Consider the following 27,076-nt stretch of genomic DNA (forward strand, 5'->3'; position numbering starts at 1 on the left):
AGCCGAAATCGGACACCCAACCGACTGAGCCACCCAGGCGCCCCGATATTTTGAATCTTAATAGAGAAAGCATCCTCAAGAACAGGGGTATGCCTATAGGCATAGGTTGCCTATAGGTGTTTTTTGTTGTTGTTGTAGTTGTTTTGTTTTGAACATTTTTAAAGGGGGTTTAAAAATTAAAAAAAAAAAATCATAAGAGTAGGAGACAGAAACATGTTTTTACAGCAAGTTTGTTAACTCTTGGGCCAGAAGAAAACCTTTGTAATCTACTACATAGAATGAACACAAAGATCAAAATCTTCTATTTCAAACTGTCAAACAAACATTTAGAAGGAAATGATATTAAAACTTAAGAACTCTTTATTATAATTGATAAAGACCACATATAACAGAAATACTAGTTAATTTTGTTATGCTTTTCAAATTCTGACATGAAAAGATAAATACAAGTAACAACAGCCTAAGACATAAATCTAAATTTTTAGTTAACATGCAGCATATCTCTCTATATCCAATTGTACAAAATAAAGACAAGGGATAGCCAGGTGGACAAAATCAGCAGATCTAAATTAATTTACCTCAACAAACTTGTCTATTTGGAGAAGAATTTGTGTATTTTTCTATATTTTGCATCATTTACAAACACACTACAATCTGTAATAACTACTCTAAACCGTCTATAAAATGTATATATTACACTATTTAAAAATAGAACTTGGTTTTCTCTATTATCTACTTTGTTGAAGAATACTTACAGTTAAGAGTCTCAAACAGAGCAAACAGCTGTATGACAACAATCTCTTTAATCCAGATATTTTACAAAGCTCGATAAGAGAAATGTTGAATATTAGGGGAAAAAATCCATCAGAAAAATATACGTTATATTTTTCTAGGCAAACAGATGAGAAGGATATATGTACAGTTTTTTGTACGAAAGGTAGAAGAGTTACTGTTTTTTGGCCACACAAATCCAATGCATTACATAAAATACCAAAACAAAATAAAAAGCTTCCAGAGAGAATAATACAATGTATTCTAAAAAGATAAAGTAGATGACTTCCAAAGTTTGTATGTAGTATATGCTTCCTCTATAAAGAAATTACCATACCTGGGCAAAAGAACTAAAGTTTGCCATAGTTTTTTGGTTTCATTAAATTTAACATTTTGAATAGGAAAAGCTTAAGAGTCATTTATCACCATCTATAAAAAAAGGGACCATATTTCAAAACAATAGGAACAAAACATGAGGACTAGATAATGTATCTGAATTAAGTCTAAGAGAGTCTCTAAAATCTGAAGTGTTCAATTAATACCCTACTATTTTAGCAATTAACATAAATCTAGGATGCTATGCTAGTTAAAGCTGAAAGTATGAGTAAAGGGATTTAATGCTAGCATCCTTCAGTTTGTGGACCTACAGGGAATTCATGATGCATTCAAAAGATGAATGATTTAATTCAATACAATCTAGATATTTCTATCATTAATCTTATGATGGATTTTTCCTATCAGGAAGAGAAAATATAATATGATGAAAGTGATTTTGCATAGGAAAAGGAAAGAGAAAAGAAACACATTTACTTACAGCAGGCAACCATAAAAAGTACTCACTGTTCCTGACTGTGGCATAGCAAACACATCAATCACTCTGACGGTGTAATCATCAACAAATTCTCCAAGCATAAGACCCATAACTTCCATTGGAACTCCAGCACGACCATGCTTTAACATCTGTAAAGAGAACATAGGTAGATACGAAGCTTTAAAATCTTTGGTCCTTTTTATTTTTTTAATAACCTAATTTTGCTTCAGTAGAAATAAAAACACTCTTATTATAGATGTACCTAGAACAACAGCTTCCATTTGAGGATTAACATTAACAAGTATTCCCAACTAAAAGAGAGTGAAAGCAATAAAGCTCTCTAAAGCAAGTAATTTTCAATACTTACTTTTAACAGTGCAAGGGAAGAAATATATACTTGCTCTGCTGTGTCCACTGCAGGAGCATCTGTGGGTGGCCCCTAGAAATAAGCACATCAATTATTATAAACACACAGTTTATGAGTTTAAAATTAGTTACATGTTATATAAACTTGATTGTTTTTAAGAGTTTTGGGAAAATATGTCAAGTATCCTTTTAGTCGGGTACAACACAAATAATCAAAACAACTTTGCAAATATCAAACCTGCTGGCAAAATAAAACAAACTTAGTACTCAGGCAAGTGTCCAATGGACATAAAGCTTAAATCTTCCAGCAATGCTTATCTACCTCTGCTACAAAATGACTACCATGCACCAATTAGCCATGTTTCTTACCACAATCTGAGACTGATTTTCAGCTACGGACAGCATGTACATTTAGGGCTATGGGATCTCTGCAGATACGTAGATGTAGTTGGGGATAGGGGACAGAAGATTTCTAATCCCTAGGTGAAAGAGCTGTGAACAACATACTATGCACTCCACCTGATGAAGTTATTCCCCTCCCCAATACAACAAATTTAACACAAGTGCACCAGGTGTGAACAAACTGGTTGAGACTGCTGTAGCTAATATGAAAATACTTTTAAATCGGGACTACTATCTTTAAAACAAATGTTACCATTAATCTTACCACAGGTTAAGGGACACATTATGCTCTCCCTAAGGATTGTGTCTTCTTCATCAAAAGTAACAAGCCTCTTTTGACTCTAACATTCGGAGAACAAACATGTTAGTTATCCAATTATAAATCAATATTCTATCTTGCTTTTATGGGTTTACTTACTAAAATTAAACAATTACTTCACTTGTTACATTTCAGACTTGTAGGTCTATGTGTATTTTGTGCTTCTTGTCTATTTGCTAAATGCTCTGATTTTTCAATTTTTATTTTTTGGTTTTGTTTAAAAGCTCATAATATTTGCCAGAAGCATAAAGTTCTATGTATATTTTCTCTAAGTATAAAAACCACATACAAAAATTATTTGTTTCTTTATGTAGAAAGGGGTGAGAAAAATCAAATGCCTCTAATTTTATTTAAAGTATTTATTTGAAAGAGAGACCTCATGTGCATGTGTGTGCATGCGAGCGGAGGAGGGGCAGAGAGAGAGAGAGAGAGAGAGAGAGGGAGAGGGAGAGGGAGAGGGAGGGAGAGAGAGAATCCCAAACAGGTACCATGCAGTCAGTGAGGAGCCCAGTCAGTGAGGAGCCACTCGGGGCTCAACTCACAAACAATGAGATCATGATCTGAGCTGAAATCAAGAGTCAGACACTTAACTGTTTTAATAATAAAATTATTAAAAATCTTATTTTTGGGGTGCCTGGGTGGCTCAGTCGGTTAGGCGTCCAACTTCGGCTCAGGTCATGATCTCGTGGTTCATGAGTTCAAGCCCCACGTCAGGCTCTGTGCTGACAGCTCAGAGTCTGGAGCCTGTTTCGGATTCTGTGTCTCTCTCTCTCTCTCTGACCCTCCCCCCGTTCATGCTCTCTGTCTCAAAAATAAATAAACGTTAAAAAAAATTTTTTTAAACCTTATTTTTAATAATAAATGCCAGAAAATAAACTTAAAACCCAAAACGAATTCATCTATTATCACCTAATGCAGGTTTACTGCTTGCCTTTCAAATAGATAGGAGTCTCTTTCAGAATGAAAACTCTTAAGCTGAAGTGCTGTCATGCCAAAACATTTGTTGAGATCATCATATAAAACATGATAATTTTGTTGATGTGATTTATTCATCTAAAAAAGTAAAGAAAGTTTAATAAAAAAAAAGTGAGAACAGTAGTATGTTAGCCATGATGAGAGGTCTTAGGGAAGTATTCATCGAAATTGTATTCATAGAAATTATTTCCTGAATCCAGAGCAACTTAAAATTTCATATGGAGAAAAAGAATTTAAACTGGTATCTAGGCTACAGTTTTTCTGTTTAATGTTTGTTTGTTCGTTTATTCATTTATTTATCTGATGTGGGAGACACAGGGTGTGAGCAGGGGAAAGGCAGAGAGGAGGGAGAGAGAATCCCAAGCAGGCTCCACGCTGTCCGCTGTCAGCCCAGAGGTGGATATGGGGCTGAATCCCACAAATAGTGAGATCACGACCTGAGCCAAAAATCAAGAGTCAGGCACTTAACGGACTGAGCCACCCAGACACGACTTTTTTTTTTTCCTTTTAATACAGTCCTTCTTAACTTGCCAGAGATGATTAAGAAAAAAAGGAACAGGGAAATAAAACATCACACCATCACCAAAATATATTATTGACAAAACCCAGAAACTACCCCTGCTATCAATTAAAAAACCAACTTTAATTTGTTTAACATTTACATAACCAGTACACAGCAGAGGGCCTAGCACATCATAAGAACTTAGTAAGTACTGGTTGAAAAAATGAATGAATAAGTAAACTAAGGTACTGCAAGCCAATGCAACAGAAATGAAAAATACCCACTAATTACTCTCTGAAAGAGCACAGCCATAAACAAGTAGATATAAAGACCACTACCCCCTCTTTCACTATTTTCTTCTGGTTCAGAAACATACTAACAGAAAACCATGCAGCTTTTTCTCTACTGGATGGGAGCTATTTTTTGAGACAGTAGTCAGTGATTATTTCCTGTTACTCTTCTCACTCCGCTACTATTCTGTTTCTTGATCTAGTCAGTGACTAAATTTCTTAGAAAAAAAAAAAAAACTTGGCAAGAAGTAGAAAAGAAGTAGTGAACTGCTTTTTTTTTTTTTTTAAAGTAATCTCTACACCCAACATAGAGCTTGAACTCACCATCCTGAGATCAAGAGTCAAGATCAAGAGTTATGTGCTCTTCCCACTAAGCAAGCCAGGCACCCCTGAACTGCATTCTTAAAAAAAAAAAAAGAGTAACCCATGGAATATACTGTCTATGGGACAGCTGTTAAGGATCTCTGGCAGCTGTGAATATCTGAGGCTATCATTTTCCCACATGCTCACCTGTCCAGAAGAATGTACAATCAGGCAAAGAAGAAAACCCAATTCAAGACCCTGGAAACTGAGCTAAGAGATTTGTATAAGGACCTGTACAACGGTATGGGGCGCCTGGGTGGCGCAGTCGGTTAAGCGTCCGACTTCAGCCAGGTCACGATCTCGCGGTCCGTGAGTTCGAGCCCCGCGTCGGGCTCTGGGCTGATGGCTCAGAGCCTGGAGCCTGTTTCCGATTCTGTGTCTCCCTCTCTCTCTGCCCCTCCCCCGTTTATGCTCTGTCTCTCTCTGTCCCAAGAAAAATAAATAAACGTTGAAAAAAAAAATTAAAAAAAAAAAAAAGAAAAATGTGGGGCTATGGACAATATACCTACATTGTCTTTTAGCAAACACTCCCAAGGAATAGCATCCTCGCTATTCAAAGAGAGGAAAGACATCTAAAAATAGGACTCCTAAACAAAATTTTAGAAAATTATTTGGCATCAGTAGAATACAAGAAGCTTTCCTAACTTTGAAATAGAAAGTTCAAGGACATCCAAGATGAAAAGGTGAAAAATAATTAAGAACTAAAATTGCACTGGAGGAAACAAGGGTAAAAATAAACATGACAAGTTTAACTCACTGATACAGAACACAAAAAAGATAGCTCAGAATGTAAAATAAAAAGTAAGAAATGAAAACTACAAGAAATATAATGATAAGAGAGGACAAAGGAGCTGTAAGCTAAGAAATATGGTTGTTCCTGACGATAAAACAAGAAATAGAAAAGATCAATAAGTAACAGTAAGGCTGAAAAATTTTCCTGAATGCAAAAGAAAAAATTTCAACTTTTAGATCACTAAATGTCAGGCAATAATCAGCGAAGAAACTATTATACCTTGAAAAGTCTTAGGTAAATCTTAACTACAAGGATAAAAGCAAAATATCTAAAAACATGAAGGTAGAAAAACTAACCTTATGAAAAAATGCAACTCAGGTTGACTTTGGATATTTCTCTGCAACATTAAGTAGCAGAAAACAATAAAAGGAAGTTCCCAAGTTTTAATAGAAAAACAATGTGAGTCAGAAATTTTATATTTTAAAAATGTCTTTAGACCCACAAATATGTTACTAAATACACAAAGACTCGGAAAATATAATTCCATGTATCCTTCTTCAAAGAATTTCTTGAATAAATCATTCACTTGAGACACCACAAATTAAAATTAAAACCTTAAAAGTGGAAAAGCCATTACATTAAAAAAATCTGTTAAGATTACTGAGAGTAGTTAAAAATACATATAGACATAAAAACAAAAACAAAAACAAAAAACAGGTTCCAAACCACAGATACTGTCCAAGTAACTATACAGGGCAGTGGAAAGAAATGAAATGTACAAAATTCTCTGTTTCACAAATATGAGGGGAAAAAGAAAAAGGAATCTGTTTAAGTGATTTTGACTACCAAAGAAATATGGATTAAAAAGTCTTCTGAACAACCTTAAAATAACCACAATAAACATTAAAACTGAATGTACACCTTATAAAATCACTGGAGGAAGAAAAGCAGATACAACACTGACAATAAAATAAAACAAAACAGTAGGGAACCAAGAAGGGAACAAAATAAAAACAGTAAATATAAGATCAAATATACTGGCTATGAAAATATATAAATGAATTAAAGTCCCTTGTCAAAAGCCTCTCATAATGTTTAAATTGGAAATTCATGGATATACTACTTACAAATAAAAATTAAAACGAAACAAAGGACTGGAAAGATTTGTCAGTCAGTGACATATCTGTATTTCTTTTTGTAAACACAGCCATAATGGCCACTATGTTTTACTCGGCTTGCCTTTGTCCAGCAATGCACTACAGTAATAGATTTCCCAGTATTAAATCAACTTTCTACTCCTGGGATAAACAGTTGACGTGATTTACATTTTTTTTTTTTTTTTTTTTTTTAGTTTTTGTTTCCCTGTTTATAAGTGAGACTAGAGACCAGTTGGGCATTTTCCTTCTATTTTTTTAAAGTTTATTTCTTTATTTTGAGAGAGAAAGAGTAAGCAGGGGAGGGGCAGGGAGAGGGAGATCCCAACCAGGCTCTACTGACAGCAAGGAGCCAGAGATGGGGCTTGACACCACAAACCATGAGACTATGACCGAGCTGAAATCAAGAGTTGGATGCTTAACCGAGCCACCCATGTGACCTGGGAATTTTCTTTTTTTCTGTTAAATTTGTCAGCTTTTGATATCATTATGTTAGATTTATAAAATACTTGTGAAATTTTACACTTTCCTACTTTCTGTGTTCTGGTAATATTAATACAGTTGACTCCTGAACACAGGGGGTTAAGGGTACCAATTTCCCATGCACTCAAAAATCCACATATAATTTTTTTACTCCCCCCCCCAAACTTAATATCCCACTGTTGACCAGAAGCCTTATTGATAATATAAACAATTAATTAACCCATATCTTGTATGTTATATGGACTATATACTTTACTCTTATAATAGAGAAAAGGTTATTGAGAAAATATATTTACACTACTGTACTGTATTTATTGGAAAAACTCTGTGCATGTAAGTGGACCTGTGTAAGTTCAAACCCATACTGTTCAAGGATCAATTGTATATCCTAAATTGTCTATGTCTTAAAATTTTGGAAGAGTTCACTATTAAATATTTGGCTCTAAAGCTGATTTTGAAGCCAATTGTTGTAACTTTTTCAGTGGTATTAATAAATTTACGTTATCTATGTCTGGTATTATATTGCTCCAGTTAGATTACAAAATTATCACCACAGAATTGAACATATTGTATTTTACTTTTTAATTATTTAATATTGAAAACATTTTTTTTAAAGTTTGAGAGCGAGCAGGGGTGGGGCGGGGGGGAGAGAGAGAGGAAGACAGGGAGGAAGGGAGGGGGGAGGGAGAGAGAGAGACAGAGAGAGAGAGAGACAGAGAGAGACAGAGAGAGAGACAGAGAGACAGAGAGAGAGAGAGAGAGAGAGAGAGAGAGAATCCCAAGCAGGCTCTGTACCAGCATCACAGAGCCTGATGCAGGGCTTGAACCCATGATCCATGAGATCATAACCTGAACCAAAACCAAGAGTCAGACAATTAACCGACTGAGCATCCCACTACTGAAAACACTTAGAACTAAATTTATTTCTCCATATCACATTACATCACCACCCAGATAGATTATTTACATTAAAAAAATCAAATTATAAAATCTGGATAAAAATATTGGTGAAGGGATCTTCCTAGTTCATTCTATGAGGTCAGCATTACCTGCTACCAAAGCCAAAGACACTACAAGAAAACTACAGGGGCTTCTGGATGGGTCAGTCAATTGAGCACCAGGCTCTCGATTTTAGCTCAGATCATGATCTCACGGTTCATGGGATGGAGCTGCACATCAGGCTCTGCACTGACAGCCCAGAGTCTGCTTGGAATTCTCTCTCTCCCCGCCTCTCTCTGCCTCTTTCCCACTCCCTCATTCGTGCTCTCTCTCGAAATAAACTATAAAAAACCAAAACCAAAACCAAAAACCTACAGACCAATATTTCTTACAAACACTGGTAAAAACTCCTCTACAAAATACTAGCAAACAAAACTTAGCTGTATATGTAAAGGATTATTCTACACATGACCAAGTGGGATTTATTCCTGCAATGCTAGGATTGTTCAACAAATGAAAACTGACCAATGTAATACACCACATGAACAGAATAAAGGGGAAAAAAGCCCACACAATCATTTCAATTGATGAAGAAAAAGCATCTAACAAAATTCAACACCGTTTCATAATAAAAACACTGAACAAACAAGGAATAGAAGGAAACTACCTCAACATGATAAAAGCCGTATCTGAAAGCCCACAGTGAACATAGTACTCCAAGGCAAAAGACAAAAAGTGTTTCCTTTAAAATCAGGAACAAGACAAGAATGCCTATTTTCACCACTTATTCAACATGGCACTGGAAGTTCTAGCCAAAGAAATTAGGCAAGAAATAACAGGCATCTAAACTAGAAAGGAAGAAGTAAAATTGTCCCTGTTTGGAGATAAGATGCTCTTACATGTAGAAAATGCTAACAATTACACACACACATGGAAAACTATTAGAACTAATAAATGAATTCACAAAATAGCAGGCTACAGTCAACACACAAAAATCAGTTGCATTGATTTTTATCATGAACAATGAACAATCTGAAAAAGAAATTCTAAAAGCAGGACGCCTGGCGGGCTCAGTCAATAGAGCATGGGACTCTTGATCTTGGGGTTGAGTTAAAGCCCCACATTGGGTGTGGAGCCTACTTAAAAAACAAAACAAAACGAAACAAGAAATTCTAAAAGCAATTCCATTTACAGTAACATCAAAAAGAATAAAATACTTAGCAATCAACCAAGGACATCAAAGAGTTTACGAAGAAACCTATAAAACACTGTTGCAAGAAATTAAAGAACATAAATAAATAATGTGAAATGGGAAACACAGACCATGATCTAAAGACTTCATATTAAAATGTCAAGACTATCCAAAGCAATCTACAGATTCAATGTAATCTCTATCAAAATTCCAATGGTGACTGTTGCAGAAATAGAAAACCCAACCTAAAATTCATATGGAATCTCAAGGGATGGTAACTAGCCAAGTCAATCTTGAAAAAGAACAAAACCTTCTGAAGGACTCAAACTTTGTGACTGCAAAACTTATTACAAAGCTACAGTAACCAAAAGTGTGGTACTGGCACAAAAAATAGACATACAGACCAATGAAGAGCCGAGAGAGCCCAGAAATAAACCCTTACATATATGGTCAAATAATTTTTAACAAGGGTACTAAGACAATTCAATGGGAAAGGACAGTGTTTTCAACAAATGGTGCTAGGAAAACTGAATATCCACATTCAAATGAACGAAACTGGAACTTTACTTAACACCTTAAAAATTTTAACTCAAAATGGATCAAGGACCTAATATAAGATCTAACAATGACAGAAGAAAACAAAGGACAAAAGCTTCACAATGTTGATTTGGCAATGATTTCTTGGATATGACACCAAAGGCACAGGTAAAAGAAAAAACAGATAAATGGACTTAATGCAAAATTTAAAATTTGTGCATCACAAGATACTATCAACAGTGTAAAAAGACAACCTACAGAATGGGAGAAAATACCACAGTTCAATATCTAGATTATATGAGAACTCCTAAAACTCATCAACAAAAAACCCTGATTCATAAGTGGGCAAACAACTTGAACAGACATTCATCCAAAGAAGATATATGAATGGCCAATAAGCACATGAAAAGATGCTCGACATCACTAATCATAAGGGAAATGCAAATCAAAACTATAATGAGATACCATCTTATACCCATTAGGATGGCTATTATCAAAAGAAAGAAAGAAAAGGGAGAGACGAAAAGAAAAAACCCAGAAACAACAATTCGAACCTTTGTGCACTGCTGACAGGAATGTAAGATAGTAAAGTCACTATGGAAAACAGTTATGACAGTTCCTCAAATAATTAAAAATAGAATACTATAAGATCTAGCAATTCCATTTCTGGATATATACCCAAAAACATTGAAAGCAGGTTCTCAAAGAAATATTTGTATACCAATGTTCACAGCAACATTATTTACAATAGCTAAAATGTGGAAACAACCCAAATATCCATCAAGAGATTAAAAGATAAGCAAAATGGGGGCACTGCTGCTTAAGCATCTGATTTGCATTTCGGCTCAGGTCATGATCTCACGGTCATGGGATCAAGCCCCATGTCGGGCTCCACTCTGAGTGTGGATCTTGCTTGGGATTCTCCCCCCCAACCCCTCTCGCTGCCCCTCCCCTGCTCACACTCTCTCTTTTTCAAAATAAATAAATAAATAAACATTAAAAATAATAAAAGATAAGCAAAATGTGGTATATACATACAATAGAATATTATTCAGCCTTAAAAAGGCAGGAAATTGTGCAATATACTAAAATATGAATTAAGTGAACATCATGCAAAGGGAAATATGCCAATCACAAAAAAACAAAGCATAATTCCGCTTATATGATGAGGTACTTAGAGTAGTAAAATCAAAAAGACAGAAAGTGTAATGGTGATTGCCAGAGGCTGGCAGAAGAGGAGTGTGAAGAGTTTCATATACATATATATATGGGTATTTGTGTGTGTGTGTGTGTGTGTGTGTGTGTGTGTTTATACATGAATATCTGATCTGGGTGAGGAAACACATTCTAATTTGCACATATAAAATATAAAACTGACAACATAATCTAAAATTTTTTCTAAAAAAAAAAAATCTGAAAAAATAGTTGCCCCATTTATGACAAAAAGTCAATATATAAATTAACAAACAAAATACGAAAACTGTAATGGAAACATGGGCAAAGAATATAAAGCAAGTAATTACATAAATACATGATGAAATAAATATGAAAATGTTCAACCTCACTAGCTGACCTTCTTTAATTAAGAAATACCAATTAACACATTAAGATGTTGTTGTTTTCTATCACATGAGCTTTATAATACCCAATTGTGGAGATGGTATTATAAAAGAAATACTCTGAGCACTGTTGGTGAGAATGTAAACTGGTATAATCCATCAGAAAATCTGTGTATCAAGAGCTTTACAACTGCACAAACTTTTTGACCCTACTTTTGCACTCCTAGAAATTATTTAAGTAAATAAGCTGAGATGTTTGCATGAACCAGAATGTTCATGACACTTCTTTTAATAACAAATAAATCTAGAAAAAAAAACCCAATAATTAAAGAATATTGTTGAATATCCCTTTCTCTGAAAGACAAATACCATACAATTTCACTCATGTGGAGTTTAGGAAACAAAACAACTGGACAAAGAAAAACAGACAAAAAAGACTTTTTACTTTTTAAACTTTTTTTTTTTTTTTAGCAAAGTTTATTTATTTTGAGAGAAAGAGAATCCCAAGCAGGCTCCGCGCTGCCAGTGCAAAGCCCAACATGGGCCTCAATCCCATGAACCATAAGATCATGACCTGAGCTGAAATCAAAAGTTGGATGCTTGACCAACTAAGCCACCCAGGGCTCTCCCCTTTTTTCATAAAGCTTATTTATTTTGAGAGAAAGAGAGAGAGAGAGAGAGAGAGAGAGAGAGAGAGAGAGAGAGAGGAGACTCTTAAATACAGAGAACTGGTGGTTGCCAGAGGGGAGGTGGATTGGGGAATGGGTGAAATAGATAACGGGGATGAAGAATACACTTACTTTTTTTTTTTTTTAGTTTATTTTTATTTATTTTGAGAGAGAGATGGAGAGCGAGCAAGGGAGGGGCAGAAAGAAAGGGAGACAGAATCCCAAGCAGGCTCCACACTGTCAGCACAGAGCCGGATGCAGGGCTCACACTCACAAACTGTGAGATCATGACCTGAGCCAAAACCAGGAGTCAGACACTTAACTGACTGAGTCACCCAGTTGTCCCCAAGACTACGCTTATTTTGATGACTACTGAGAAATGTAAAGAATTGTTGAATCATTATATTGTACACCTGAAACTAATAACACAGTATGTTAATTAACTTGAATAAAAATTTTTTAAAAAGTTCCCTATGATGAGATCTCAAAATACTTCAGGTGCTAGATGGCTATACCCTAGGCAAAGATATCAAGGTATAGCTGTATTTCAAATAACTTAAGAAAAACAAAATGTATGAGTCAGAGACTTCAAGAAGGGGAAATGTATAGAGCAGGAGTGATCAGGGTAATGAGGTAGTAATGAGAATCCTAGGACTGTGAGGCACTATCCAGCAAACACAGACATAATGGTTTTTTCCCTTATCCACTGACGTTTCCAAGTCCCTTTAACTAGCCCTGCCCTCACATCTCACATATGCAATCCTGTGACTTTAATGAGAAACAAAGGATTTCACAAGTAGAAATTGATACAAATTGTTTTAAGTTAGGCTTAAGTTAACTATTTTTAGCCTCTGTTTACATTCAACTAAAATGGACATGTGGTGATCACAACAAATCCTCCATGTCCCACTTATAGGATGAAAAAAATCTGAATAAATGCACAGAATTGGAATTAGTTCAATCATCTTTCACTTTTTGAGAACTTACTATATTTAAGAAACTAAGCTAAATGCTGGGTAAACCAAAGTGAAAAATTATACAATGATTAAAGCAAATGAAAACCTGAACCCAAATATTTTTTGAATTTTTAAACTTGGCTATTACTACTATAAAAAATAAGTAATAGAGAAAATGTTTTCTTTCTGGTGCTTAATCAAACAGCATAGCTCTAAAATAATCAGCTTATAAAGTGTGTGAACTATTCAAGTTCTCTGCTGACCTTATAATGATTCTACTACCACGATAAACAAGTACAGAAGGTCATTTTTTTGGAGATTGAACATGATGTAACTTAAATTTCAAGGTTCTTTAAAAGCAATAGAATAACTGAAGGCACTGGTATTACTAATGTGGTATTAAGCAAAAGAAAAACTAAAATAAAAAACTAAAGAAAACTGGTCTGTATGTCACACAATGCCACTACAAAATAGAAACACATGTATCACTGATAACAGGTAAGTAAAATAAGAAACATCTATGGGGCCCTTGGCTGGCTCAGTCTGTGGTAGATCCTGATCTCAGGGTCTTGAGTTCAAGCCCCATATTGGGGGTAGAGTTTACTTTTAAAAAAGAAAAAAACCTAAATGTTCTGCAGCTTTACAGTCTATTGTTAAAAATTTAAATTAATGTTACAATTTAAAAAGTGAAATATGATTTAGTTATATATTGCTGTATAAGACACATAACGAAAATATGCCCCTAGGATAAACAAGATATTGAAATGCAATAGTTAAATTTTCTACACAACTCCTCAATATTCAATTCCTACAGGCAACTTTAAAATCACTTACATAAGTCTGACTCTTCAAAACTAAGTTTATTTTAAAAGGAGAGAAAATCTATACCTTTAATCTAAGAGTATAAAATCAGAGAAAATAGGTGAACCATACGCACAAACAGCGCCTTTATACATACCATGAAAATCTACCCAACCAGTGTTATAATACCTATGATGGACTCCACAAAGGCATTAAACTAACCTCTGTACAGTAAGTTTTCATCTGCCACATTTAGTAAAGCAAAAATTAACTTCTAGATCCACAAATTTTAAATGTGGTTCATTTAAATGAGACATGGTTCCCCACACCCCACCCCCATTTAGAAGGTTAAAATCTGATCCAGCATAAAAAGCTGTGACTTTTACTTGGGCAGCCCTTGTTGACTAAGTGTTAAAAAAAAAGGCATTTGCCATTATAACAGGATAAAACTAACGCCTCAAAGTGTTACCTACTCAGGCCTTTTAACAAATTTGTTAACACTATTAGTTATATTACTCCACCTTTCTCTTAGTGTGAACTGGTATCAATTATTTAGCCAATTTTATTATGTTATTAAAATACCTGCTGATTAAACATGAACCAAAGTGTCACTTAAAAGAAACGTAAAATAAATAGTATCACTGAATTGCAACGTTCTAAAACTATCTAAAAATATAAAGTTATTTTGGGAAACGACATAAAACATTTCAAAATTTGTTAAAAAGTTGTTCTAGGGTTAAAATATCACACAGGCTTTATTTTTACAATGGTTGTTTAAAGGTGTATATTTGGTCCTACATCACAGAATTATTTTTAAAAGTGTGTTAAAATATGTATTTTTCAAGAAAGAGAAAACAAATTTTATTAACAAATACAGGTGACTACATTTGAAAAACAAAATAAAACCTAAACATATACTGAATAGTTGACAGAAAATATTTTTTAATTTATAGTATCCAATATAACTGAAATTTAACAAATTCTGTCAAATATTTAAAAATTTGATGAACGACCTTCAGTTTCTGCAATTAAAACATCCTTAAAAAAACCAACTGACCACAAGAGGCAAATTCAAACACCTACAAATAACCATGATGGTATTGTTTATCTCCTATCTAGCAAGGTAAGAAACAACCTTTTAATACTTTAATTTTGTGAGTATTAAACAACTAGTGTGAAAAACAAGCTGCATGTAAACTATTTCTACTGCCTGAGCTTCAATGACTAGCTGAGGCAACCTGTTATAGGAGGTGTTAATTGGCAATAGGAGTACAAGTCAGAAGCATGTTCCCCATCGTCCTAACCCAGCAAGGCTAGGTCATTAAAGTGGAAATGAATTCTTTCATGTCGACTTAACCCCTTCAATGCATGATTTCAGCTGTTTTCTCTCAATTAATTTAAAAAACTTGTTACTTTTTAGAGTTAAAAAAAAAAGTGTTCCCCCCAAAAAGGTCCTTTGGCTAACAGTTCCAATGACTATATTATTCAGAAGAGAAGAATAGAGCAAGTTAATTGCAATGTAAAATAGCAACTCTCCCTTCTAAAAAACATATAAACTAGTTATATTTGCTTATTTTAACACTGTAAAGAAGATATAGGACATAGTGTTTAGAAATAGCTTGGAACCACTTAATCATATAAGGTTTTGATTTACATTTCCATTTAAGGATCCAACTGTCCTATGGTGATGACTTAATCACCTTACCATTAGGATAGGGTAATATTAATTTTTTCACTCCCATAATGTCCATACACAAATCCTCAATTTAAAAATATTTTGAAATATATATGAGTTAAACACCTTTCTAATTATGTTTTATTATTCTGATAAGGTGCATAGTCATAGCATATCCTAATGACTGGTTGCCAAAAAGCCTAAATTCCTTTTATGGCATGATCTCAGGTTTCCAGATGGCACATTAATTCTTAAGAAAAAAAAAAAAATACAAAAAGAAGGAAAGAAAAATAAGAATGAAAATATCAAAATAATGATGCATTGCTTTTGAAATGCTGTATCCATAAATACTAATATTCTTATATATTATTCAGCATTACAGGCATTTTAAATAAAATTCAACTATATAAATAACATTTTAAATATTACAATTAAATTAACATATTTATGTCTTTCATCTGAGTCACCCTGAAAATACCTCCTTTAATAAAAAGAGTAAGAACTAAACATCAGAAAACTTATACTACCTAAAATTATGTAACTTGTGATCAATAAAAAATTACCAACATGACAATACAGACATAATTTCATCAACTGTTGTAATATAGCTGGACTCTTGAGTAACTACAACTAAAAATATGCTTATTAAAAACTTGGTTAGCAAGGGCTAAGATAACAATGGGCAATATAATGGTTCAAGGATATAAAAAATAGAAATTATACTACACCCAATTCTATATTCCTTTCCCTACCTCACCCTACTCTTCCTCCAAGTCTTCCAATTTGACAAACTCAGTTCCTCTATGCAAACAGATTTTCTTTCCTTAGGTCTACTGACCTCCTCCAATACAGCAAACCTAAATAGCTACCATGGAACCAATACTTTGAGAATATAAAAATTTCAGTGGGGAAAAAGGCAGTAGGGTGGGGCTACAGAATAGTAAGGGAGAGGGTAAGATGACAACATTACCTGGTTATAAAGACAACTAATCTAAGTAACAAAGGATCTGGAGGCCTAATGCACACTGCCCAATGTTACATTTCTTTCTCTTTTAAGACACTCACTTTGAAATAATTTTTACGTACTTAAAAATATGTGTGTGAAATATACTGTAAGCATCAATCACTTTAGATATCTAAGAAATGTGTCCCTCCGGAATAGGGATCTACTATCTCCCACTCTGGGTTACGTTCACTCTGCCCCACAGCAATGAGGAAGGAGCAAGCACGATGCTTGACTACCTTTGTTATACAGAAGCATCATTCACAGAAGATCAGGTAGTCAAACTTCAGAAACCGTAAGATAAGTACAAACGTTTGAGTAGCTAAAACATGCTGTCTTTTATAACTGGAAATTAATTCCCAGAATCAAGCAGAACCTTCCATGTCCTACAACAGAACATGAAGTTATCCAAACTGTTCCACAAGAGACCCTCTACTACTAACTAGCTCAGACTTTAAAATTCTTGTAGTCATGGGTGCCCCTTTTTTCTTTTACAATGTCCAATGTTACTATTTATCTCTGAATTTAAATCACAAAACATGTAAAATATAAGTCAGCCACAAACTGGTTATTTTGGGAAGCACTCATAATCTATTGGCCCACCTTCTGAATTAGTACACAATACATGTATGGTATGTTACTCACACATACACAGAATGTATGTTTTTATTTATTCACTGAACAACCACAAACTGGAGCCTACCTGCTGGCTGTACAAAGGCAGACATGCCCCCCCACCGCAAAAAGTTTATGAACTAGGAGGTAGGCAAGAAAGAGACTAAACTGTAAATGCAACACAGTAGATTAAGTGCAAAAATAGAGGCGTATATAAGGGACACAAAAGTCAGAGCAATCTACTTGATAAAATCTTTCCATAGGCTAAGAATTAAAGAATATGCAGAACTTTTCCAAACAAAAACGGGAGAGGAATGTTGGGAAAAGGTATTCCAAGAAAAAAAAAAAGACACACTGAAAGACACAGAGATATGAAACAGTTATCATCCTGCATATTACTGTTCAAAGCTTTTTAAACAATAAAATGGGCTGCTAAAGCATGAGTTCTTAAGTTAAATATAAGTTAATAGTGCTTCAATTTCAATGGGTGTTTTTCTGAAGATATGACTTTTTTTAAAAGGCCATCTTTAGGGGCGCCTGGGTGGCTCAGTCGGTTAAGCGTCTGACTTCAGCTCAGGTCATGATCTCGCGGTCCGTGGGTTCGAGCCCCGCATCGGGCTCTGGGCTGATGGCTCAAAGCCTGGATGGAGCCTGCTTCCAATTCTGTGTCTCCCTCTCTCTCTGCCCCTCCCCTGTTCATGCTCTGTCTCTGTCTCAAAAATAAATAAACGTTAAAAAAAATAAAAAAAAAAAGGCCATCTTTAAAAGATGCTTTTTCTTTCTATCCTTACTTTTCCCTTTACAAAAAATATTTAGCACTTTAGAATATAAATCAAACAGTCTGGAATTCTCTGACATGTTTTAAAATAATATACAGTTATAAAACAGTAAAGAAGATGTGTTTTTCTATACAAAATGTTATAATAATATGTAATATTTCTTGAATTTATAGAATTTGTACAAATATTAAATCTAAGGCTAAGAACAATTTCCCTTTCACATATAGTTCTCAGAACTGAATATTGTTGTAACCAACAGTATTCTAAAAAGCTGATTACCCGACATTCAAGCAATGGGTACCGCTGGAAAAGAAGACACAGATTTCAAGGCTGGGATTAGCTGAATCACTAATCAAAGGAGCTGAAGAGTAAGTGGATGCTACTGTGATCAGCTGTTAGAGCCACTAGATGTTCAGCCATAAAAGCAGGCCCTAGAGTTGTTAACACAGAATACTAATAACCTGGCCTGCGTGGGTGTATCTTATCTTGTTTTGTATTTTTCAAATATGCTATTTATATCACCTCATGGAAAAAAATAAAGACGAAGAACAATATAGGAAAGCACCATACACAGGGGAGGAAATCCAAAAAAAAGGGTGAATATAGGCATGGTTAGGAGGAAAAGAAAAAAGACAGGAAAGCTCTGTGCGTGACACACCATATATGACATGTACCGGGTATATGATGAATAAATTAGGTGTGGTGCTAGTCCTTAAAATGTATGTTGGAGACAGACAATACACAAGTAAAAATAAAAATGAGCATATAATTGTAACTTGAGTTATCAAAGGATAACTCAAAATAATAGGAAAGAGAACAAGCTTTGGAGATGTAATAAAAACAAGGCCTATTTTCAAAGAGCCTTCCCCTTTATTTCAAAGAAATAAACATGTAAGCCAGTGGTTCCTAACCTTGTTTTATTCCTCAGAATCCCCTGGAGGACTTAAAAAATCCTGATGTCTAGGCCCACCTTCAGAGACTCTGATTTAAATTACTCTGGAGTGAGGCTCAGTAATCTTTTTTATTTTTTAGCATTCCAAGTGATTCTAAAATACAGCCAAGGTTGAGAACCACTGATACAAACTTGTAAACCAAAGGATTTCATTATTTTGAGGTTAATGAAAGGACTGGAGTAAGTCTGTCTGGCTAATTGACGAGGAATTTCAGAGATCTACAGCCAATCCCCAAACAAATCACATACACAAATCACATTACAATAGGATTTTATTATAATCTCAACTCAGTGAAATGCAATGGTTTTACAAAGTGCTACAGTAGGAAGTAAGAGATTAATCAGGTTTGAAGACATCATAAGTGATAATTACTGTTATCCACCAAATTATTTCTGGTCCTTCTCTCCAGCACATAATAGGACTACACCTCCTTGACCTCTTGAATTTAGGTGGGAACATGTGACTTGCTTTAGCCAATGAAATATAAATAGAGGTGACCTGTCATTTCCAGTCAAAGCTTTTTAAGAGCCAGAGCTCAATGATAGCATTCTGTCAGCTTGAGTCCCAGAGTAAGGATGACACCGCCAAATGGCACCTAACTGATCCATGACAGACATACAGCGTAAGTGAAAAGGAAAACTTTGTAGTTTTAAGTCATTGTAACCAACAGTATTCTAAAAAGCTGATTACCCGACATTCAAGCAATGGGTACCGCTGGAAAAGAAGACACAGAGTTCAAGGCTAGGATTAGCTGAATCATTAATCAAAGGAGCTAAGATTTACGGGTTGTTCTTGAAGTTTTTAGAACTCACTGAGTTCTAAAAATTTAAGTCACTGAGATTTACGGGTTGTTCTTGAAGCATAACCCAGCCTTCCTGACTGACACACCATAGAAGATGTCCAGAGGAAGAAGATTATTTAAGCAGTCCAGAAGGAAAGTTAAGAAGTATAATTCAGGAGTGTCTAGCTGGCTCAGTTGGAAGAGCATGAAACATTTGATCCTGGAGTCGTGAATTCAAGCACCACATGAGGTGTAAAGATTACTTAAAAAAAAAAAAAAAAAGTACAATTCATTAGACAAACAATGGCGGCAAGGGGCATTTGTTTCAAGAGAATGAGTCATGAATGAATAGAAGCAGAATGACCTGGGACTCCTGAGGAATTACCGAATAGTATAATAGGGCTAGTTTAAGATATGAGAAGGTTTGAACAAGAGAAAGCTGGAAAAAGACAACTTACAAAGAACTAAATATCTAGACAAGAGATCAACTCAAAAAAGGATCAAAGCAGCCATTCCACAAAGCGGTTCACATACTAGTCTTCAATCTTCTCTCTGCCCTGTTACACCTAAGTGAGAAGATGCGTTTTCACCAGTAACAATGACATACTATTTTACATATCATTTTAGAAAGTTTCCAGTTGATTCTGATCCACTTTTAGGAGAGATGGCACTCCCCTTTCCCTAAATCCTCAAGAATCACTAGAGTTTGGCTTGAGGACTGTAATTTTTACCCTACAGTGAAGATGACTAAAGCCTTACAAAGAATGTTTAAGCAAATGAATAAAATAATAAGCTCTACATCTTAAAAAGGACTTGTATTGCTGGTAGTAGCAAGATTTACTACGGGATACTGTGACAAGAAGGGTACAGATAAAAATTATGTAAAGGTCTGAATTAAGCAGATGCAATGACAGAAGAAATACATTCAAGAGACTTTTAGAAAACAGACCCCATACTACAAATCTTGAGGACTAACTATGTAGAGGAAATGGATTAGCACACTGTGATTGCATGTTTTTCCTGGGGAAGCGGGGCAAATATCAATACCATTAATCAAGACAGGAAATACCTTCAAGCCATATCCAAAATCTCCAGAATCTAACTATTTCCTACCAACAGAATCTTACTGCTTACCACCATAGCATTCTGATAATTATAAATATTACAGGGACATGAAATCCATCCATATCTCATTATAACTGTTTTTGTTTTTACTCTTATTAGAAATGATCTGAGTTCTCTGTTCCTTTCTATCACACTGATTAATCAAGACCTGGCATTACAAAGTTCAAATTTAATTCAATGCAGGGGCACCTGGGTGGCTCCATCAGTTAAGCGTCCAACTCTTGATTTAGGCCCAGGTCCTGATCTCACAGTTCATGAGCTTGAGCCCCATGTGGGGCTCTGTGCTGACAGCACAGAGCCTGCTTGGGATTCTCTCTCTTCCTGTCTCTCTGCCCCTTCCCTGCTCATGCATACTCTCTCTCTTAAAAGAAACTTTAAAAAAATTTAATCCAATGCAACTTTAATAGCATTATATACAGTATACAAACAATGGTTTAGGCCTGCCTAAAGAGGAACAATTTAAGACTATCAAAAATCATGATAACAATCAGTTATTCACTCAAAATTAAACACACTAACATCTATTCTTAATAACACTAGTTTTCTTCCCTCTTGATGTAAACCACTAAAGTTCTTCATCCCCAAGCAGAGTTGATAGATAAAAAAAATTCATAATACTCAGTTAAATTTGAATTTCGATAAATGAATATTTTAAATATGTACATTCCATGAAATATTTGGGACATATCTATATTTTAAAAATACTCATTGTTCAAATAGAATTCAAATTTAACTGGGCATCCCATATTTTTATTTGCTAAATATGGTAACTCTATTATACCCAAGTAACTATTAAGTACAGTACTTTCTAATTTAAGTCCATATTGGAAGTCTCTTTCCCATTTTATTTGTTATGCCTAGCTTAAGCTAGTCAGAGGCAACTTTATACTACTACATATAACAGTAACTTTTTCAAAACCTAATGCTACTTCTTTATCTTTCTTTTTTAAGTTTATTTATTTATTTTGAGAGAGACAGCACAAGTGGGGGAGGGGCAGAGAGAGGGAGAGAAAATCCCAAGCAGGCTCTGCACTGTCAGCACGGAGCCTGAAGCAGGGATGGATCCCACAAACTGTGAAATCATGACCTCAGCCAAAGTCAGATGCTTAACTAAGCCACCCAGGTACCCCCTGCCTTTTTTTTTTTTTACTTATCTTTAAATAAGTAATACTTTTAAGACTAAAGCACCTGACTAAAAGGTCCCGCAGTTCCCTCTAATAAAAAGAATACAAATGAAATTTACATTTTATGATATACACATGATACTTTTGTTCTTGTCGTAAAACAGCATCTACTTTGAAATGTCTTCTCTTACCAAATGCTAAAATAATCTTTCATTAACGAAGAAATATGTCTTTTACTTTAGGCAAGAAAACATTCACTATTCACATTATACTGTCTAGCGTAGGTTAACAGTGGACTCTCCACGCAGGCCCTAAGCGGTGCAGCTTAGCACCACTAGATTTTCTTTACTACAAACTCTTCTTATGTCATTAAGTCTCCATTAAGTAAAACACTCTGTAAGGGCTTTGCATTTACTTGTTTGTAACTCCACACAGCATCTGGGTGCATGCTCTGCATAATACTATTGCTCCCTGTTGGAATATCTTTTTTTTAATGTTTATTTATTTTTGCAGAGTGAGAGAGACAGAGAGAGACAGAGAGCGAGCATGAGTGGGGGAGGGGCAGAGAAGGAGACACAGAATCCAAAGCAGGCTCCAGGCTCCGAACTGTCAGCACAGGGCCCGAGGCGGGGCTTGAACTCACGAACTGTAAGATCATGACCTGAGCTGAAGTCGGACGCTCAGCTCAACCGACTAAGCCACCCACACACCCCTCCCTGTTGGAGTATCTTTATAGAAAAATCAAAACGTTAAGAGAAGGTTATGGACGTAATTGAAAGAATTCCACACTAGATAAAGATTACCCAACACCCACAAAAACGATGCTCAATAAATAACTCTTCAATCTCTTTATAAATAAATGCAGTTTTAGCTTTTATTTTTGATCACTATCTCACCCACAAACATGCCAGCAGGCATTCTGATGCCTCTGTGAGCCAAGCATACATGAAAATGCCAAAGGCAATCCTTTGCTTGTGTGGTCTCCATTAAGAACTTTAGATCCCTTCTCCCAGAAGGATAAATATATCCAAAAGGCAGAATAAATGAGAGGTTACAGAAAAGGAAATTAAGGTGCTTGAAGCATACTAGAAAGAGAACAAGAGACTGAGACAGTAAACCAAGTTGGCAGCAGACTACGCACAGGGGTTATTCATACTGAGAGCTGATCTTAGGACTAAGAGTAGAAAGTTGCTTTCTTGGGTGTAAGAGAGGCAAATGATACTCCTAAGTCAGCAACGAGAGGAAGGAGAGGAAGAGAGAGTCAAGTGACAAACATCCAAAGTGTGAACAACTAATGTTTTTTCTAACTAATCATTGTTAGTTATTTTTAAACTTTGTTTCTTTTAAAACTTATATAAAATATTTAAGAGGTCCAAAAAGATGTAATAAATAATGTCATACACTCATTACCCAGCTTATGAAATAAAACATCACTAAATAGTTGGGCTGAAGCTCTTGTGTGATCCTTTCTAACTGCATCCTCTCCATACCCTTGGTATAGCCACTACTCTAATTTTGGTGATTATCATGCATTTCTTTATACTTTCACTATACAAATATAAATATACCTAGATAAAATATAGATTAGCATTTTCAGGTTTTAAATTGTATACAAAAACTTCATATAGAATGTAATATTCCTCCACTTGCTTTTTCCATTATATAAGTATGGATTAATCATGTTGGTATGTGAAGATCACCTACTTTACAAAATTCCACTGTTAAGCAAAATTATGTACACATTCTCCTACTGATGGACAATAGGCTGTTTTCAATTTCTTGATATTATGAAATAGAGATCAGCAAACTACAGCCTGTGGGTGAGCCAGCTGACTGTTTTTGAAAATGAAGTTTTACTGGAACAGAGCCAGGCCCATTCATTTTTTTTTTTTTTTTTTTTTTTACATACGGCTGCTTTAACACTACAGTGGCAGGGTGGAATTGAATAACTGCAACAAAGACCATTTGGTCCACAAGCCTAAAATATTTACTATCTGGCCCTTTAAGAAAAGGGTACCAACCCGATATAAACAATGCTGTTATGAATGTTCCTGTCTCCATGTGGGAGACTTTCACCAGGGAACATAATTAGGAAAAGATCTGCTAGGCTGTAGAGCAGGCAAATCTTTATCATTACTAGATTTTAGCAAGGTGATTATACACTTTTACAGTTTTTTATAGTTCATATTCATGTCTCTTCTAATGTTTGTATCTTTTGCCCACCTAAAAATGGGTATCTTTCTGGTTTCTTAAATATATATATTGATAACCAGTGCTTTCTCCACTATATGTTAGATACCTCTTTCCAATCTGTGGCTCACCATTTTGCTTTGTAACCTTCTTCATGTCTCAGCTACATCTGAAAAATGAGGATTACAACATAACCCAACTTCATACAGTTGTTGTAAAGAGTATATGAGTTAATGTATATAAAGTACTTAGAACAGTGTCTGGTACAAGTGCTCCACAAATACTGTTTATTCTATAATGGTGTTTTTGGAGGAAAATGAATTTTAAATTCCAATGTAAATTAATTTATCAACCTATCCTGTTAGTATTCATGCTATCTTGTTTAAAAAATCCAGCCCTATACATTCAATTTTATGTGTCCATAAAGTAATACTGGTCTCAACCTATCTTGTTTATTACTCCCTCTGAATGCTAAGAATGGCACTTTCAGTTAACATGATTTCAATTAATTATTCAATTTCAGCATTTTTTCTTCAGTATAATTTTAATATTGATCTCTCTAAAGTTCAAGTAGAAAATAGAACCGCATCTAGAATATCTAGTCCCAGACAAATTTTACCCTTTAAAAAGTAAATAAAAGAGAGATCTGCTTATGTCCAAGATATAATAACAGAAACTAAATTTACATTCCCACTTAAAACAAATAAAAAGATAAAATTATATAAAACAATAGTTTATAAGACATGGTTGATCAGGTAATAAAGGACTATGATTTCTGAGAACAGGGAAACACAGAGATGAACCTTACTACTACCCAAGCTGACTGCCTTAAGATAGTTTCCAGGCTACAGTGCAGGGGAAAGGAAAACAGGCAGAATCTAGTGGACCCTCTGAGTTGAGGTGATGGAGCTGAGATTACTGCGAGACCAAAGCAGCCAGAGCTATCAGGGCAGAGTACTGATAATAGCTGAGAAAATAGCTGCTAAGAGAGAAAACCCTAGAGACCTTGAGGTTCCTTCTTGGGTATTCAGCTGAGTACTGATAAGCGCATGTATGAAGAAACTACCAGGAGCTGAGGAAAGAACCACCCAAAAGGATTAGAGAGAAGAATACTCACCTCTCATATAGCACTGGAAATAGTGCCTGTTCCCACCAACAAAACTGAAAAATCTCCAAATGCAAAGGCATTAATTAGACAGAAGGGTCTTGCCTCAATAGTGGAAAATAATGAGCCCCAAACTAGGCACTGCTCCAAATTCACCTAATAATTTTTAAAAGCAAAACTAGAAAGAATCAAACAGATTGAAGTAACTTACTGCATTCCATAATAAATATCAAGAATATTTATGAGAATAAAAAACAGCCAGCATACAAGGCAAAATTCACAATGTTAGGTACTAGTGAAAAATGACCAGGCATGCAAAGATCAATCAATCGAAACCAATTCAGAACTGACAAAGATAATAAAATTAGCAGACAAGGATACTAAAATGTTATTATTGTTAAAAAGTGGAGACATGGAAGACATAAAACAACCCAAATAAAAGTTCCTGAGGTGAAAACTGTAATTTTATCAGTGGTAATAGGATGAAGTAGGGGTGAATTTTGAGAGGCATGGTAGCGCTTTAACCCTAGGGTGCCCATGGGTGACCAAAAGGTGAAAAAATATTAAGATAAAAAATACACTAGATGGGATAAATGGAAGATTAAATCATACACACACACACACACACACACACACACAAATGAGTTAACTTGAAGACACAGCAATAGAAAATGAAACACAGAGACCAAAAAGATAGGAAAAAAAATTAACAGAAGCCATAAATGAACTATAGGTCAACTACAATGAGAAAAAATATACATGTCTTTGGGATCCTTGAATAGTGGATAGGTGGTAGGAGAACAGAAAAATATTTAAAGAAGTAATTCAAAATTTGTTGAAACTTGATGAAAATAATAAGCCTACAGATACAGGAATCTCAAAGAATCACAAGCACAAGAAACATGAACAACATCAACATAGAGCACACCATAACTAAAAACCAGTGATAAAGAGAAAAATCTTAAAAGTATTACAGTATAGTAAAGACAAATACAGAGATCAATAAAACAGAATTAAAATTTCAGAAATAAATCCTAACATTAGAAGTGAATAGGTCTCTGACAAAGGGACCAACACAATTCAATGGGAAGAGTTTTTTCAATGGTGCTAAGAATATTTACATGCAAAAGCATGATCCCCACTTCACAACATGCACAAAGTGGATCACAAAAATAAATTTAAGAGCTAAAATCATAAAACTCTTAGAAGAAAACTGAGGAGTAATTTTTCCCGAACTTTGGTTAGACAGTGATTTCTTGGTACAACATCAAAGGCGCAAGTTATAAAAGAGAAAACTGATACACTGGACTTCAAATAAGTATGAAAAATTTTAGTGTTTCAAAAGTTACCATCAAGAAAGTGAAAAGATAACCCATGGATTCGAAGAAAATATTTGCAAACTATATAAAGGAGCATATATACATAATATATAAAGATATTTAGATCTTTAATATAAAATATATAAAATATAATATTTACAACACAATATTAAAAAGAAAAACTCAATTGTTTAAATGGGCAATAGACCAGCATGTAAAAAATGTTATGTCCTGGGGTGCCTGGGTGGCTCAGTCAGTTTAGCATTGATTTCAGCTCAGGTCATGATCTCAAGTTCATGGAGCCTGCTTGGGATTCTCTCACCATTCTCTCTGCCCCTCTCCTGCTGCATGCCAAGGACTTGGGAGAGAGGGGAATGAGGAATTATTGTTTAATAAGTACAGAGTTTCTGTCTGGGAAGATAAAGAAGTTCTGGACATGGATGGTGGTGACTGTACAACAATGAAAATATGCCTAATGCCACTGAACTGTATACTTAAGAATGGTTAAAGTGGTAAATTTTATGTCATGTATATTTGAGAAAAATAGGTAAATTGTAATATGAGAAAAATAGGTAAACAGTAATAT

At 34.8% G+C, this 27,076-nt stretch overlaps 1 protein-coding gene across 1 annotated transcript in view; it reads right to left on the minus strand.

The window, feature by feature from the left end:
* Positions 1–27,076, minus strand: part of PSMD14 (proteasome 26S subunit, non-ATPase 14) — a 97,907-nt gene that overhangs the window by 42,193 nt on the left and 28,638 nt on the right. Inside the window, exons 4-5 of the mRNA XM_047084265.1 lie at positions 1,950–2,021; positions 1,612–1,731 (exon numbers count right to left, since the gene is read on the minus strand). Of these exons, the coding sequence (XP_046940221.1) occupies positions 1,612–1,731; positions 1,950–2,021 (192 nt within the window). The remainder of the gene's footprint in view (positions 1–1,611; positions 1,732–1,949; positions 2,022–27,076) is intronic.

Source organism: Lynx rufus, unplaced genomic scaffold (genome assembly GCF_022079265.1).
Source record: "Lynx rufus isolate CCGP_SWC_20201006 ecotype Redwood Valley unplaced genomic scaffold, mLynRuf1.p SCAF_2, whole genome shotgun sequence".
NCBI lineage: Eukaryota > Metazoa > Chordata > Mammalia > Carnivora > Felidae > Lynx > Lynx rufus.